General features: G+C 36.2%; 1 protein-coding gene and 1 long non-coding RNA gene across 2 annotated transcripts; both read left to right on the top strand.

The window, feature by feature from the left end:
* LOC113112377 (CSC1-like protein 2) lies at nucleotides 1-14,263 on the top strand (the record flags this gene model as incomplete). The annotated part of the gene is made up of 8 exons (XM_026277920.1): nucleotides 1-262; nucleotides 7,892-8,116; nucleotides 9,016-9,095; nucleotides 10,435-10,482; nucleotides 12,406-12,496; nucleotides 13,385-13,422; nucleotides 13,990-14,132; nucleotides 14,250-14,263. Coding segments are annotated over exons 2-8 (609 nt in total), but the record flags the coding sequence as incomplete, so codon positions are not given.
* Nucleotides 14,264-14,266: 3 nt separating this feature from the next.
* Nucleotides 14,267-15,091, top strand: LOC113112378 (uncharacterized). Its single transcript, XR_003293425.1, has 3 exons — nucleotides 14,267-14,302; nucleotides 14,389-14,497; nucleotides 15,033-15,091. It is a non-coding gene; the product is annotated as an uncharacterized LOC113112378 (long non-coding RNA).
* The last annotated feature ends 1,260 nt before the right edge of the window (nucleotides 15,092-16,351 follow it).

Below are 16,351 nucleotides of genomic sequence, written 5' to 3'. Positions count from 1 at the left end.
CACTGTTCGTGTGTTGCCTATCAACCGCTCGTACATACACCGGCCCGACACATCACAGCCATGCTAGGGCTTGTTGAGTATCAGTGTCGTACAGATGAGACACTAACTGAATGATGGACTAATCCTCTGCATTTTGTTTTTCCCAACACTATTAAACCGTTTTGAGGAAATATTAACCTGGAGTTCTGAGACTGTTACGGTTATTTGGGTATTACAGAAGTAGCTAGCCGAAAGCTACTTTGGCTTTGACCACTGCGGCCAGGTGAGTTATCTTAACTTGTAACATCTAAACTAACTAATTTAAGCGTTGTTAGTCTGATCATTGTGTTGGACTAGTTTTAGTACAAGAACTTATACAAATGTTAAACAATTGAGATCCACCTAACGTTACCCTGAATGGCTAACAGTTCGGCTAGAGCGCATTAGCCGTAACGTTAACCAACTAAGAATTTAACTTTATTCATAAATATTTTCATATATATCAGTACATAATTACCTGTTGTATATCTTTAATAATGAAAATATATAACGAATATCTCACAGCCAGTGTGTACGTTAGCTTGCACGGTTATTTTGATGTCGATTAGCCTCACCTTAACGTTACAGCTGTTTTTCTAAAAGTCTAGTAAATGTTGATGGTATCTGCTGTGGTTATTATTGAGCTCGATGTACTTGAGGTGATATGTGGCACAGCTAATCTGTCGATTAGTGTCAATCCTCACCAGAATCATGACAGATTATGGTGGACTCTAGTGACATATTCTGATCCATCCGACTATAAAGTCACTCGAGTTTTATGAAGGCATCTAAATCAAATGTTACTTAATGTTCTGTTATGTTGAATTTGAGCTTCTAGAATTTTTTATGTATTGTCTGCGAATATGAAACTGCATTAAACTGTTTAAAGCAGGGGTTTCAAATTGGGGTCTGCAAGAAAAAAAAATCATTAAAATCAACTAAATAAATCAGGAAATCAAATATATTTGTTTTAATAAATAATAGATCTAACAGCATAGCACTATTTTATCGGGTAGAATAATTTGAGTAATATAAACTAAATATTTTCTTAGTAATATCTGACACAAATTTATCATTTTAATTTTTCACAGTATCATTGGGTCTTTATATATAAACATACAGTATATAGGTTCATTTTAGATTTTAAGATAAAGTAATTATTCATGGCATCTATGAAATGGAAAACCCCAGGTCTACTCTGTAATATATATAAGTTGTAAGTAAAATGATTAAAGATTATCAGTGTATGGATCACAAGACAAAATGATTTCAGTCTTTCTACTTAAAAATGACATGTTTAATTAAATGTTACTTGCCTTTTTTTTCTTTTTCTTTTTTTAATATTTGATAATTTTACAGTACAAGCAATTTCTAAGTGACCAAGTTGTCAATGAAAAGAAATCAAGTAAGCATGATTTTATGTAGTTATATGATGGACACTGTTGTGTTGTTTATTGTGTTTTACATACTAATTAGTTACTTTGACTTTTTAATCTATGGCAGCTTTCATGTTTGAGAAGAAACCACTTGTAACCTGTAGCCATCTACATGTTGTATGAGTGTCTTGGGTTAAATACGTTTTTTATTGGTATTCCAGACTTTGTGATATGTTCAAACTTTACCAAAGCTGAAATCTGCCAGGTTTGTTTATCCTGTGGCAAATCACTTCATTTCAGTTTTCTGCTGCAGCTCTATGATCCTAGCGTTTGGCCTCTGGCACAGCTTAGTGCAATGAAAATCAATATATTGAGCTCATTGATGTCTGAGCTCAATAATGGCTTCTAGAAATTTGATACAGATTTAAAACAGTTTCAGCACATTTCAAAAAGATAAAGGCCTTTGGAGTCAGAATCCAGTTTCCCCTTTGAGCTTGGCTGGAGTTTATGAAACTGAGGAGAATGTCAGATCTTACAAAGCTCCTTTAAAATAGGTCTGAAGGCCTGTTCACACCAAGGATGATAATTATTAAGATAACTCTAAAGATATATGTCCTAAAATCGTTGTCAATATTAAAGAATAACAGAGTCCGAACCACAGCTATAACGATGTTGTGTGTGAACGGGCCTTTACTCAGCAAGACAACGACTGCTTCTGGGACTCACTTCACATCCGGTCATCTCTGACGAGAATGTACAGTTTGCATGGTATAGCAAACAAGATTCAGATGTACTGCCTCCATGTGAGCCTTAGGCTTTAGTTGGCTTTATTAATAGTCAATGGCAGTTACTGATCTCGAGAGCCCGGGGTGAAAGACTGACTATGCTCCATTTACTGACTCAAAATTAACACTTATTCATGTTAGCTTTGAATTCACTACATTTCGGAAGCATGAATGATTGTAATTTTAGCAGTAAAAGACTGTAAAATGTCATGGTAAAAACCTTGTACTAACAGAGATGTAAGATACTGTTACTAAAGGGAAATAAATTACTGCTAAATGTGCAGTTTTTGTTATTGAAAAATAACAAGTCATCTTATAAAACATTTAACACTTCACCTTTGATGCTTAGACATAAAGGTAAATGAAAATGAATATGACTCACAAGTTTAAAATAAAGTGTTTAGCACTGGATCAAGTAGATACATTTAATAAAATTCAGTAGCAGAAAAAAAGCAAAGGGAATAATTGTACTTGTATTACACAGTCCACTGAAACCAATTCTACTTTAAGACCACTGCTAATGTTTATGAACTGATATCATGTTGACCTTGGACATTATGTCATAATATGTTATTTACAGCTCTGCTGTTATGAAATGGTGTCAGTATTACTTCACTCTTGTAATGTGGTTAATGATCGCCAGTTTCCTTTCACCTTGAGGCCAACAACCACAGAAAAAACTGATTACCAGAACGACACATTCCTATTCACAGCATTTGATTTGTCTGTCCTTCTCATGAAGGCTAAACTCTGAAGTGTAGTCCAACGGGGCATGAAGATGACATATTTGTAAGCAGAATGATAGTGTCTTGAGTGTAGGAATGACTTGTTTGTTGGTTTGTTTTTTAGGTTTTTACAGGCAATAGCAGTTGTTCAAACTGATCCAAGAACACTCGCTCCCATGATGTAACTCTCCATTTAAAAAGTAGCAAGGCTAAAGTATTATTAATGGTTGTGCACCAATCAGAATTACATGACACCATGATACTGGATGCAGAAAAAAAAAAATTCAAATTAATTAATATCATTTCTGTATGTATAGTTTCAGAATGCATCACTCAAACAGTAGGTGCTGGTCATATAATTAGAATATCATCAAAAAGTTGATTTATTTCAATAATTCCGTTCAAAAAGCCACTACTGAATTTGGGATGTTCTTTAGTTGTCAGTTATAATCATCAAAATTAAAAGAAATAAACATTTGAAATATATCAGTCTGTGCGTAATGAATGAATATAATATACAAGTTTTGTATGGAATTAGGGAAAAAATCAACTTGTTAATTATATTCTAATTATATGACCAGCACCTGTATACTGTACACGTATCCAGAAACGCATGATCAGTGTGATTATTAATGTTGATGCATTTCAGTTTGAAATGTCTATTTAATTTGTATTTAACTTGTTCATTATATTTAATTTAAGATAAATATTGTGAAATTTGACATTTGAATAATATTTGAAAATTTGCATTATATTTGAAAATGAAATTTGAAAGTGTTGAACTTATTTTAGAGAACTATGTTGATACAATTTATTCTACAATTCAGTTGAAATTATTTTAATGGTAAATTCCAGCATTATGTGATTTGTGGCCAATTTGATTCAAATTCAGACTCATGACTTGAATAGGAACCAGTTTTTTTAAATTTCTCTGTTTTGCCCAACCCTGATATTAGTAAATGCTGCAGGTTTTGTTAACGTGTATAGATCAATACCGTTGTCCTAAGATGATAAACTTTCAGAGACAACGTAACTACTGTTAAAGATCATGTGAGTTTAGCAGAGCCGAGTCTAATGATAATGGCACAAATGAGGTCAGTGAGGCTGTGCTATAGATCAGGAGTTTCAGCAACAGCAGCACTGGAGAAAAGTTACATCGGAATCTTCTTTTCATCTCTCCATTTCAAGAAAGTTCATTTGTTTAATCAATACTATGAAAGCAACATCATGTGCTAGATAAATAATTGAATATAACAAACAAATCAGCAGAGGTTTGTAGCCTTGTTGAGGTCAGAAGTTTCAGTTCAGCTCAGAACGTAACGAGTGTCAGCATGTTACGGGAATTGATGTTCAGAATCAGTTCTCTCATCTCAAAAAACAGGTGAAAGAGCAACGGTCTTTCAGAGCTCAGGATGCATTCAACATGAGGCCTTTTTCAAACCATTGACTGTCAGATTCAGATGGACCGCTGTTCACCACTATGTGTTTTGAATACGCAATGCCAGGAAATCACAAGATCTGTCCATGTGGCAGCAGACCTAATTGAGCATAAATAAAGAAGGGCTCTCTGTGAATGGGTCTCTATAATATGGATCATTTGCAACCTGATGCTTTTATTAGAGCTTGGCTGTCACAAGCTTGTAACATTTTCTGTCATGCGCTGTTTGTTTTCATGACTCTGCGTTAGCATTGAGTTCAGAAGAACAGCAGCGGGGTGGATGTCCCAGCCATCTGTCCCAAAGCCTCCTAGAGACCCTATTCTGATGTCTACAGGCAAGAAAGTATGAATTGTTTGACAGCTGCCAAAGGCAATGCATTTTGTGATTTCTTTTATCAATTCTTTTAACATGGCTGAATCTCGTTAATCTAATTTGAGATTCTGGCTGTTTGATTCTGTTTCGTGATAAAATGTGCCAGGAGCAGTTGCAGAAGTTTGCACAAACCCCTTCCCATGGGGACTTTATTAAAGCCTTCGTTTCAGATGCCCATTCACACTAAAAATATAACTATATTACAATCCAAACCAAAGCACAATATTGTTCTGTTTATTATAAATGCACAATGCAGTTTTGTTGTTAATTTGAAATGCTTATGAAAGCAAGATGTTCATTCATTGTCAGAATCATTAAAGTTATATACTGTACAAGAATTAGAACCATTATTAAAACTTTAGAGTTATTGTCATTTGTGTGAACAGGCCTATTTTGGCGCTATTTGTTTGTCAAAATTCCCTGAATCGTGGAAATTTCTTAGCAGGGTGATATAGTATTTCACCAAGCAGGAATTGGTGCTTGTGAAATGATGTCAAAGATGATGCTTATGGCTGACTCCACCTTCAGCTGGTTTGGCACAGGACTTGGGTTTGTTACGAAACCCAGCATGTGACTTTCTGTCCCCACCACTCTTACGTGCTGTATTTATTTTCCATTGGAAAAGTCAGAGTCCTGCTGTCACTGTTCACATAACCTTGGTTCAGACATGAATCCACACCGCACAGCCCTTTTATGTGTATGTTGCATTACATTCTTTGTGCAATATATTAGCAAATGTAGCTACAAATGACAAGCAGATTAAACCGTAATATTTGGTCAACCTCATTTACCATGGCAATGAAAACAAACATCAGTTCAAATTAACCCCATTTAATTTGATTGCACATGTCTGTATAGTTTTATAGTTTATTTCAGCTTTAGTTCAGTTTTTTTGTTTTAGCTAGCTAAAATATGTATTTTTTTATTCTGTATTTAATTTCAGTTAACTTTAATTTTTTACTACTTATTTCAGTTAACTACTTTAATAATGCTTTTATGGGGCTCTTTAGACTGGAAAAAAGGGAAAACCATTGCAGACATCAAAATTTCTTCCTTTTTTGTATCACAGATGAAAGAACACATTTCTTTCTCTCTTTTTTTTCCATCTGTGAACTATTCTTTAAAGGGTTATTCCACTCCAAAATGAAAATTTTGTCATTAACCAGAGGATATTCTCCATAATGGCACTACGGTGATGCAGAGAGACATAAGAGGAGACGAATTGTTTAAAAAAAGTAGGGCCGGGACTCGATTAAAAAAATTAATCTAATTAATTAGAGGCTTTGTAATTAATTAATCGAAATTAATCGCATTTTAATCGCATATAAATATTTGACCTGAGAACAGTGAGAAGTAATTTTTTTTTCACATGGATTTATAGTATACCATTGAATAATGACTGAATACATAAGCTTAAGCAACAAAATATTGTTTATTTTTGTTCAACCAAGCCTAGCAGACTAGTGCAATTTTTGCCATGAAGTGTAGCAATAGCATATTTAGAAACAATTTAGAAATAGTACATTTCAGAAATTCAGGAAACTTATAGGTGTTGGAACCTTCTGTAAAGAGTTTTTTAAGTAAAACACAATACTGTCAATTAAATTCAGAACATTGGAAACACTGACTATTAGAAAACATCTCTCTGTTGCTTCAGAGGCCATAACATACTAAGTCCAACTCTCAATAACCTTGGCCAAAACAATAAAGTGTTCAACATAAACTGTTGCACCAACAAAATAATATATAGTTCAACATAAAGTGTAAAGTCCACGCTAACTGCTATATGTTTTGCGTTGAGGTGATACTTGGGGCTCGATGTGCTGCAGTGATATGAGAAGCGAACGCTAGTTGGTGCTCCAGTATAATCGGTCCGCCGAAACAAATCCAGTGAGAAACGTTCCGCGGTGCAAAAATAAGTTATTAAAAATGCAGGATTTTTTTTTTCTGTAATTAATTAATCTTAGTTAACGCGTTATTTTTTGTGTAATTAATTAATCTCAATTAACGCGTTAAAGTCCCGGCCCTAAAAAAAAGTAATTATTTTTGTTTTCTTTGTGTACACAAAGTATTCCCTTCATAACATAATCTCTATTATAGATCAGTGGTTCTGTAGTATTAACCCCAACCGCCGCCACTGATTTCAACATCCATATCGATGTTTCACTGCCAAGCTTGTAGACATCGCCTACTTGACAGTGTAATTTACTTGGCAGGCTGTGGGACGGTCACGTCCAAAATATCTTAAATTATGTTCTGAAGATGAGATGACGAAGCTTTTACACATTTGGAACGACATGGGGGTAAGTGATTAATGATAAAATTTTCATTTTGGGGTTGAGTATCCCTTTAGACAGTATTGGCTGGGAAGTTTACACTGCTCCCTCAGGAAGAACTTGGTACAGTTGGCACATTTTGTTTCAGAGAGTCAGCTTGAAACGACTGACTGACCTCTGCTTGTCCATTTGTCAAGCAGTTTCGTGGCTTATCTCACTGTAGGAGGAATATAGATGTGTCTCAGCAGCAGCATGCCAGAGCACAACATGCACAGTCTTGGAGTTCCACAGATGTTTTAATGTAGAGATCTGTTTTCAGTTACTCTCAACAAAGCTTTCATGCGGTTTCATAATTTGCTAAGTCATGCCTTTAGACACCAGGCTGATTTATGATATTAAGCTGTGGCTGCTGATGGGTGTTGATGTGTTTTCTCTGCATTCTCTAACAGGTTACCAAGACTGGTCTTTCCTGTCTGATTATTTCCTAAACCGTTCTCCTTACTTTTTAGAAGAAAGAATGAGCCAGATTCATTGTTTCCTTTTAAATGTAGTCTTTTGATTTTTAAATATGCTAGTTCAGCTAAGCAGTTCTCTACTGAATCTAAACTGTCTATGCCATTTCTTAAAGTACAGTAGTAGTTCACCTTAAAATTACCATTCGGCCATCATTTACTCTCCGTCATGTTGTTACGAATTTCTATAACTTTCTTCTGTAAAACGCAAAAGATGGTAAGCAAAATGACAGACTCCTACAATGAAAGTGGGCTAATTTTATTTTTGCTGCACATACAGACCCCATGTGATCAATATTAGAGCTTTGAGTCATCTGTATGCTAGTATACCCCTAAAAAAATGTTTTTAAATGCACATTATCACCCTCTACATCTTATCTTCAAACAGGTGGAGTTTCAGCATGCAGCAGTACTGAGGATGCTGATTGTCTTAGCTTTGCTCGTGATGGCTGCGACCGGTGAAGCTGAGGTCTGCACAGGCACTGACAACTGCTCCAACTCCAATGGCTCCAAGGACTTCTGCTATTCGGCCCGGATCCGCAGCACCGTGCTCCAGGGCCTGCCCTTTGGAGGAGTGCCCACCGTACTTGCCCTTGACTTCATGTGCTTCTTGGTGTGCATCACAGGCTTAACATTTTCAGTTGTTGTTCATTTGCCATGAGTTTGTCATTCAAAGTCAACATGCAATCAGTCTTTATCATCTTTACTTTTTCAATACCTGTTCTTTGTTTAATGCATGATTTAGGCTTGTTGTTGAATGTTAACCCATTGTAAAATAGTTGTTTAGGTTACTCTTGTAGGTAATGTACTTTTTAATAGGACATCCAACATCATAAGGATAAACACAAGTCTATTCTGGTATGGAACACACTTTTCACAATTCAAATGGGTTGTGAAAGCTGTTTCCATGTTGACTTTAAAATGTAAACAAACACTGAATGGTGCGGTTAAAGACACACATTTTCTGCCGGCACTTAACCAATCTATAACCCTAAACCAATGCACTTGCAAATAAAAAAACAAAAAGAAAATAATTTTCTTTCACTTCTCTACATTTCTCAACTGCTCTAGTTTATTTCCCAACCAAGCAGTCTTATAAACGTGGCATTGTATACTGAGAATATTGCTGCTTCTGTGACAATTCACTTATGCTAATCTATTTTAAGTCACTTTGAATAAAAGCATCTCCTAAATGCATATTGTAAGTGTTAATAAACACGTGGCTGAGGATGCATAAAACAGTATCAAATTCAGTGGACGTCAGCAGAACTTTCCGTGAAATTCTGCAGGCCTTTATGATCCACAATGCACATATTTGTGATTATTTTGGGCCTCAGAAAAATAAATGTTTGTTTTCCTGCAGTTCTAAGTTTTAGCACTGTAGGAATGTTTCATAATTGTGCTTAATTTGCATGTGCTATTTCTCACATATTTGCAGTGTTGTGCATTTCAATACATGTGTGGAATGAGATGTGAAATTGAATGTGTAATGTGTATGTTCTGTGTCTCCAGGTGCTGCTATGTGTGTTCTCTTTCTTGAGGAAGGTGGCATTTGATTATGGCCGTCTTGCATTGGTCTCTGATGCTGACAGGTAAAAATTAATAGTAGCTTTCTCTAATATACAACTTTAAACAAAAATGTATTTACCGTTTTGCACGTAGGCCTGTTCTGTTGTTATTCTAATTACCGCAATGAGCAAAAATTCTAATTTGCAGTACCGTAATACTGAAAACTGTCATTTTCTTAAAACTGTAAAACACAACTGCACCATTAGGGCAATATTTCCAGCGTTTCATACTGCGGCCTCAGCTGGCTGAATTATCACAGCATGCTCTTGGCCCCAATATAACCCCAAACAAACACTCATCTTTCCTGCACTGAGTAACATTTTGTGAAACTGTCAGGCTGTATATTTACAGCTGGACACTTAATCCATCAGTCATGATTTGGACAAGACCTCTGATTTGGCAAAAGAAAAGAGAAAATGCATCCTGCAGCAGTGTTTCTTGCATTCAACACTTCGTGATCTCAGCAGCTGCATAATGGGTTTAGCTAATGGATTTGTTGTACAGATCTAAAGCTTCTACCTTTCCAAAAGGTCAGCCAGTCTTATTTGATAAGTAATATGACCCTGCCTTTCAATCAAACTCGTATCCTTTGATTTAGAAACTGGTTTGACCAGCATGTAAGTGCACAAGAGATTATGTTTAAGGGGGATCTGATTATATTCCGGGCATCTCAATCATAATTCTGTGTCCTGCCAGATCCTACAGTCACTATGCAGATGTCAAAACCTGTTTTCCAGGTTGCAGGCTAGCACATCTATTTAAAAAAAAACATGATTCAGCTGGGAGTCAGATCCACTCACTGTATTTTAAGAACAAGTCTTGGGTGTTATCTAGTCATTTTTTAAGGATTATTTGAGGAGGTGTCCACCCTTAAATGTGATGAATGTTTTGTGTGTACCCATCCAACATTCACTGATCTGTTTTGAACATTTACTTCCTTAAACACTTCCCTGAATAACAACATGTACATTATGACTTCCCAGTTCTCTATTTAAATGTCATAAAAGTTTAAGAGTGAAAAGTCTGATCATGAAGCCAAGTGCCTGTTACAACTTGGCAGTGCATTACTTTTTTAGTGAATAATTCAAAGGTTAATTGCTGCACTCGCACCATTTGTCCCGAGGTATTTTTCATGTTTTTGTCCCTAAAACATTTAGAACTGTTTCCTTGAGTCACAGATTAATCTTGCTTACAAACAGGTCAAGCTGACAATACTAGTTTATATTTATAATATATTACTAGTATATATACATATATAATATATATATGAAAAATTACTAGTGTCATTGCATTACAAATGAGTGATCTCATATTTTGACAGATTTCTGTCAAGCATGAACTTTAGTGTTTGTTTTCCCTCAGCCGTAGGCAGAATCCACAGTATCAACGTCTGGACGATCAGGAGGAATAGTATGTGTTGTTTTTAAACTTCAGCTCTCTCTTCCAAGGACGCCTTGTGTCTGCTTTTTGAATTTACCCTCTGGCATTTCTTCTGTTGTGTGCTCTTTCGGGGGACTTTTGGTTGAATTTGTTCACTGTGTACTGTTTCTAACTCTTTTTACTTCCTTCTATTGTCCTTTTTTTAATGACTTCCTTCAAAGAGTCCACTGGTTGAGGGTTTCTCAAGATACTAATGAAATTTACCTGAACTAATCAATATAATTGTGTTTCTTATGAATTGGTGTCTTTTAAAGGTGAATTGTGTATTTTCTGCACCAAACAAAATTGTACAAATGTTTCCAAACAGATTTCCTAATCTCTCCCACATTTTCTCATCACCATCTTCCATTGTTGAAATAAACAAGATAGTCCTGTCCCAAACTCACAGCACAAGTCGGACTGCTCCAACAAACAGAGGAATGTTTTACAAGTGCCAATGTGACTTCACATGGTTTACTTATATTTTTCTCCATGTAAAACTGGAATTTGACAGAGTTATTGTAACATTGCAAAAACGACACTCTTCATCATTAAATAATATATTTTTGTTCATTAAAGCGTGCACTTTCTGGCTAGGGTCTTAGCACCCTATAAGTCCCACAGGGAAGAGGCTTACAGGGAGAGGTAAAACATCCCGTGGTGGCATAGAAAACCCCTGTGTAACTGGAAGACCTAGTTTTGATGGATGCCTGTGATTTGTCAATGGATAAATGGATAGGGATGATACTTACTCCAAGTGCCCTGTAGAAGTGGCCCTATAGAATCCGTCCAATTGTTTGTGAATATTATAGCTAGAGAATGACACGCATACTGGCCTCAAAAATATATTTTTATATTTAAGGCATACTTGCATGTATGTTGAACTAAATTGCATTTGTCAATTTAATTTAAAAACAAAAAAACAGCACACCCACACTTTTAAGCTAAATGCAGTTGATATTTTGTCACCTAATGCACTGTAGGTTCATATTAAGTGTGGCATTTGGAGGCCACTGTATCATCAAATAGAGTTGTTAAAGTTTAATCTCTACCCAGTTCTTGATGAGTCTTTCTCCGTTTAACACACTCTGGTTTCTAATCAACTCTAAATGTATGCTCCTCTCTTTGCATGTTCTTCTCCTTTCTAGGTTTACTGTAGTCTCTTTGTGAACAGTTTGTGTGCATTGTCTCTCGACTGCTAACGCTAACTCTTGTGTTTGAGTTGTTTGCACAGTCACTTATTGCTGCATGCCTGACATGTTAGCCTTGATATGGCCTGATGTAGCTGGAGTAATTTGAGCTTGGAGGGCCTAGCAGTGCCCATCACTTATTAAGAAGCTGGCATCAAATTGACCCTGTGAAGATGCTAAGATAAAGTTAACCGTTATTAAAAGATTAGTTCATCCAGAATTAAAATTTTGTCATTTACTAAGCCATGTGTTGTTCCAAAACCCATATGACTTTCTTCTGTGGAACACACAAGATATATATGTGTCATGATTGATTTATTTTTTTCTATGCATAGTAATAAATGTGGACTGCTACTTTGTGTGTGTGTGTGTGTTATTTGCTGGAAGTATTAGTTCTCAAATCTTATTCACTTGTATTCATTCATTAAAAAAACACTGGTGCATAACACCACGTTTCTCTCCTTACTGACTTGACAAGACAAGTATTTTTATTTGTGAAGATTTTGAGAAAAAAGATCTGTAGCCAAGAGGAAGATTTTCAGTGAAAGATCATATTGCTTTTTGGGATGAACTAAACCTTTAACATGATCATACAGATCAATCTATAATCCTTATTACAATTACTGCTGAATGAAGTGGCATGCCATTAAGTGACTGTACTTGTGTGTTCACTTGAGTGCTGTGCTCTGAGGGCACGTGTTTAATAATGTGTGTCTGTGTTCAGTGTGGGCTCCGCCATGCAGACGCCTGCTGACTCCCGATACGAGCGTCTCACCTCTGTGTCCAGCTCACTCGACTTTGAGCAAAGGGACAATGTAAGTAGCTTGCAAGGTCATTAATGTGGACGCCTATGACTATGTTCAGAATGGAATACACTGTATACAGCATACTTTGTTAATATATGTTTGTAAAACAGCATTCAATATGCAGCAGTGGGCATCAAGGCTCAATCTGCAATCCTCTTTATGTGAAAGTCAAAGCAGCACATAAGTCAAGAGCAAGCCCTGGCATGAGAGATTTTAAAGGAGAGATCATTCTCTAAATAGAAGATGAACTTGAGCGCATTTCATCATCCGGGTTTCTGTCCATATAGAAAAAAGTGTGCATATTGTTCACAGTATACATGCACACTACAAAAGTATTAAAGGTGCTATAAAAAAGTTTGCCATTCTGAACATACCCTTTGTCTTCCTTGCTCATGTATTTGCTCTTTCACGCTCCTATTCACACAATCTGAAAAGCGCACGCAGGAAGTATTTCTTTTCATCTACTATAACTCTGTTCACACCTGTGCATTTTCTAAAAGCACACATGCCTTTTGACAGCCATTTGTTTGCCTCTCCCTGCCCTGCTGTGATCTGGAAAAACTGCACTTGTGTAAACTGGTGTCACATGCACCCATGCTGCCTCTAACAACTCCAAAAAACTGCATTAGAGACTGTCAATGTCTCTGAAGATGATGATGCACAGGGCAACTTCTTGAGAAATGTGGCCATCAGCGGGCAACCAGGAGAGACACAGGGCCCACAACCGATCGGAATTATCCTGATAGAAATTTGTTTGCCATTCTCAATAGGAAAGTGCCCAAGCAACATCGCTCTGCAACATTGCTCTGTTTATCATCACCTTCGATGTTGAAGTGACTGACAGACAACAGTTAGCGTGCACTGAATATGATGTTCTATTCTTTGACTCTGTTATAGGGCTTGTGTTCCTGGCTAACCGCCATCTTCAGGATAAAGTGAGTCCTTTCTGCATTTGCTTTATGAACATACTGTAACTACTGAAATGAAGACTATTCCAACTGTGCTAAAACAACTGTATTAACACTTTAACCACATTTACATGTCAGCAGTTCCCAGGGTCCTTTTCAAATTAGAAGGAAGTAGGATAGATACTACCATTCCTTAACACCAGAAAGATTATTTCAGTTGTTATATAAGAAGATTAAAGCTAAAAGTTAATTATATTATATTATACTTTATTCAATGTTACCCACTGTAATCAGATTATTTTTATCAACCATTTCACTTATACTGTTTATATTGTGAACTGAATGTTGTGTTTGTTTAATGAAATAAAATTAATAAATAATTGAAATAATATATAATTTTTTTTTTTTTTTTGCAGAACTAAACATAGATTAGAATAGAACATTTTAAAAATTATTCAGTTTTTTTTTTCTTTTTTGAAGTGATGATGATAGTAAATGTTAATCCAAAGCAAGTATTTACCCATATTTTAAGTTTAAGACACCTGGCTAAAAAAAAGTTACTGTTACACTGACATACCTCTCTCACACTTCCAGAGATGACGAGATCAGGGAGAAGTGCGGTGAGGATTCTGTGCACTACCTCTCATTCCAGCGGCACATCATTGGTCTGTTGGTAGTGGTAGGTGTGCTCTCCGTGGGCATCGTCCTGCCCGTCAACTTCTCAGGAGACCTGTTAGGTGAGTCAGAAAAAATTTGAGAACGAGTTATGTAGGATTACTCATCTGAACGCAGCCATTCGAGTTTATATGACTAAAGACTCCCTATGACCCACTTCTTATCTTCTGTTTCTCCAGAAAATAATGCCTACAGTTTTTGGGCGAACTACAATAGCCAACTTAAAATCTGGGTAAGGCCGGGTAATGTTACACTATGAAATAAGTCTTGAATGACTGTTGATGAATAAATCATCTCTTTGTTTTTGCTCTCTTTCAGTAATAATCTGCTATGGCTGCACACTACATTTGCCTTCTTATATCTGTTACTGACTGTGTACAGCATGAGGAGACACACATCAAAGATGCACTACAAGGAGGATGACTTGGTGAGCAGAGAGAGAAATGTTCTGGGTTCAATACAAGTTCCTATCTACAACATATTTGACAATGTCCTTTACCACATAAAATAATCATAGTTAAGCACATTTGAAAATTTTACCTAGGCTATAAGTGCCTTACAGTAACCAACGTTTGTATCGAACCAGGAACATTAATTTATTTTTAGATTTTGACTTGAACCCAAATTCACAATTACTCAAAATATTTTCATTTTCCCGCTATGGACCTTAATCAGAGTAAACATCCCACTTGCAACCCACTTTACTTGCATAATCTAGCATATTTTTGAGTGAAACAGGATATTTAACTTAAAAAAAAAAATGAAGAGTGGGTGATGGTGACGTTGTTCCATATCAAATGAAATATGTCTTTCCTGACTAAGGTCCACAGTTTAGTGTTGCTCTGTTATAAATATATATAATATTGCTCTGTTAGTGGGGTTTAACATAGAGCATTAATCAATATTATAGAATAAAGGATAATAAATAAACTCTAATGTCTCCAAATTGTCTCCATTCACAGGTGAAACGCACTTTATTCATTAACGGGATCACAAAATATGCAGAAGAGAGTCAAATAAAAGCAGCATTTCGAGTAAGTTCTCAGTGAAAATACTAAATTTATGTCACAGTGTTAATTAGGATGTACCTCCCATCAGCTTTGAGGGTGAGGTGTGTATTTATGCACATGCATGACTCGCTTTCCCATGTAGAAATACCAAGAAATATTTTGATAAATGTCTAATCCAAGTCAGTGTTGTCTGCTGAAGCATTGTTGGATCTCCTTTTGTGTTCTGGATAAGTAACCCATTCCATTTTGGAACTACATAATGAAGAGTAACTAATGACAGATCATTTTTCATTTTTGGGTGGACTATCCCTTTAAGATTTCCCAGTCCACAACAGTAAATTCAAGCTTAGTTTCTGAGATGTGACCCATGTAATACAATCACAAACTTTTTGTTTTAATTGGTCCTAAAGTGGTCACGTGGCTACAAGAGGCTCAGTGTGTCCACCCACTCAGTTTAACTAATCTCATTACTGCTAAAGAATGTGCGGGACAATACATGTCTTTAACTTCTTCTGAGTCAAGGATTTCTAGAATTGACAATTGAGAAAGAGAAATGAGGATGTGTAGACCGAGGAAAAGGAGGAAGAAAAGAACAAACACAAAGCAGACTCACAGACGTCTCAAAGCATATTGCAGTCTGTCCCTCTTAAGCCAACCGGGAAAAGAGTCATCAGTCCTTTAGACTCCCACAGATCTATTACTTTAGGATGGATAGAATTTTGACTTAATAGTCTTTAGTGTTGTGCACTTCATATCAGAGACTGCTGTGTCATTATTTAGAAAGCAAGCCTACCAATTTGTTGTGTGCCAGTCTACTATTTTGGTACCATTGATTTTAGATTTACTCACCCTTATGCATCACATAAAAAGAAACAGTGGCTGGTCATTTTACATGTCGGTCAGTTTCTTCTTGTCTAAGTGAGTCATTCTTGGCCCGTGTGAAGTACAGTGTGCGCCAGACAATACTGAAGCCTGGCTCCTACAAGACTGTCAACACTGTGTTCCAGTGCCAGGTTAAAACTGTTTTCCTGTCTCCTCATGGGAGTTTTGTGTCTCTTACACTTTCAACTCTTTGTGTTTATATCCAGGAAAGCATATGAAAAACTGTTTGGTTCTGGATGCTCGCATTTGTTATGATGTTGCCAAACTTATGTCCCTGGAGTCTGAAAGGTAACATTTTTATTTTCAATTCATTTTGGCTTTCAATGACCCTTTGATGAAAAAGAACATAAATTGGCCTGAAAACCCTAAACTATTTTGTACCTTATTTA

Source organism: Carassius auratus, chromosome 13, assembly GCF_003368295.1.
Source record: "Carassius auratus strain Wakin chromosome 13, ASM336829v1, whole genome shotgun sequence".
Lineage (NCBI taxonomy): Eukaryota > Metazoa > Chordata > Actinopteri > Cypriniformes > Cyprinidae > Carassius > Carassius auratus.
The sequence above is the reverse complement of the archived record's forward strand: the minus strand, read 5'-3'. Positions and strand labels throughout refer to the sequence as shown.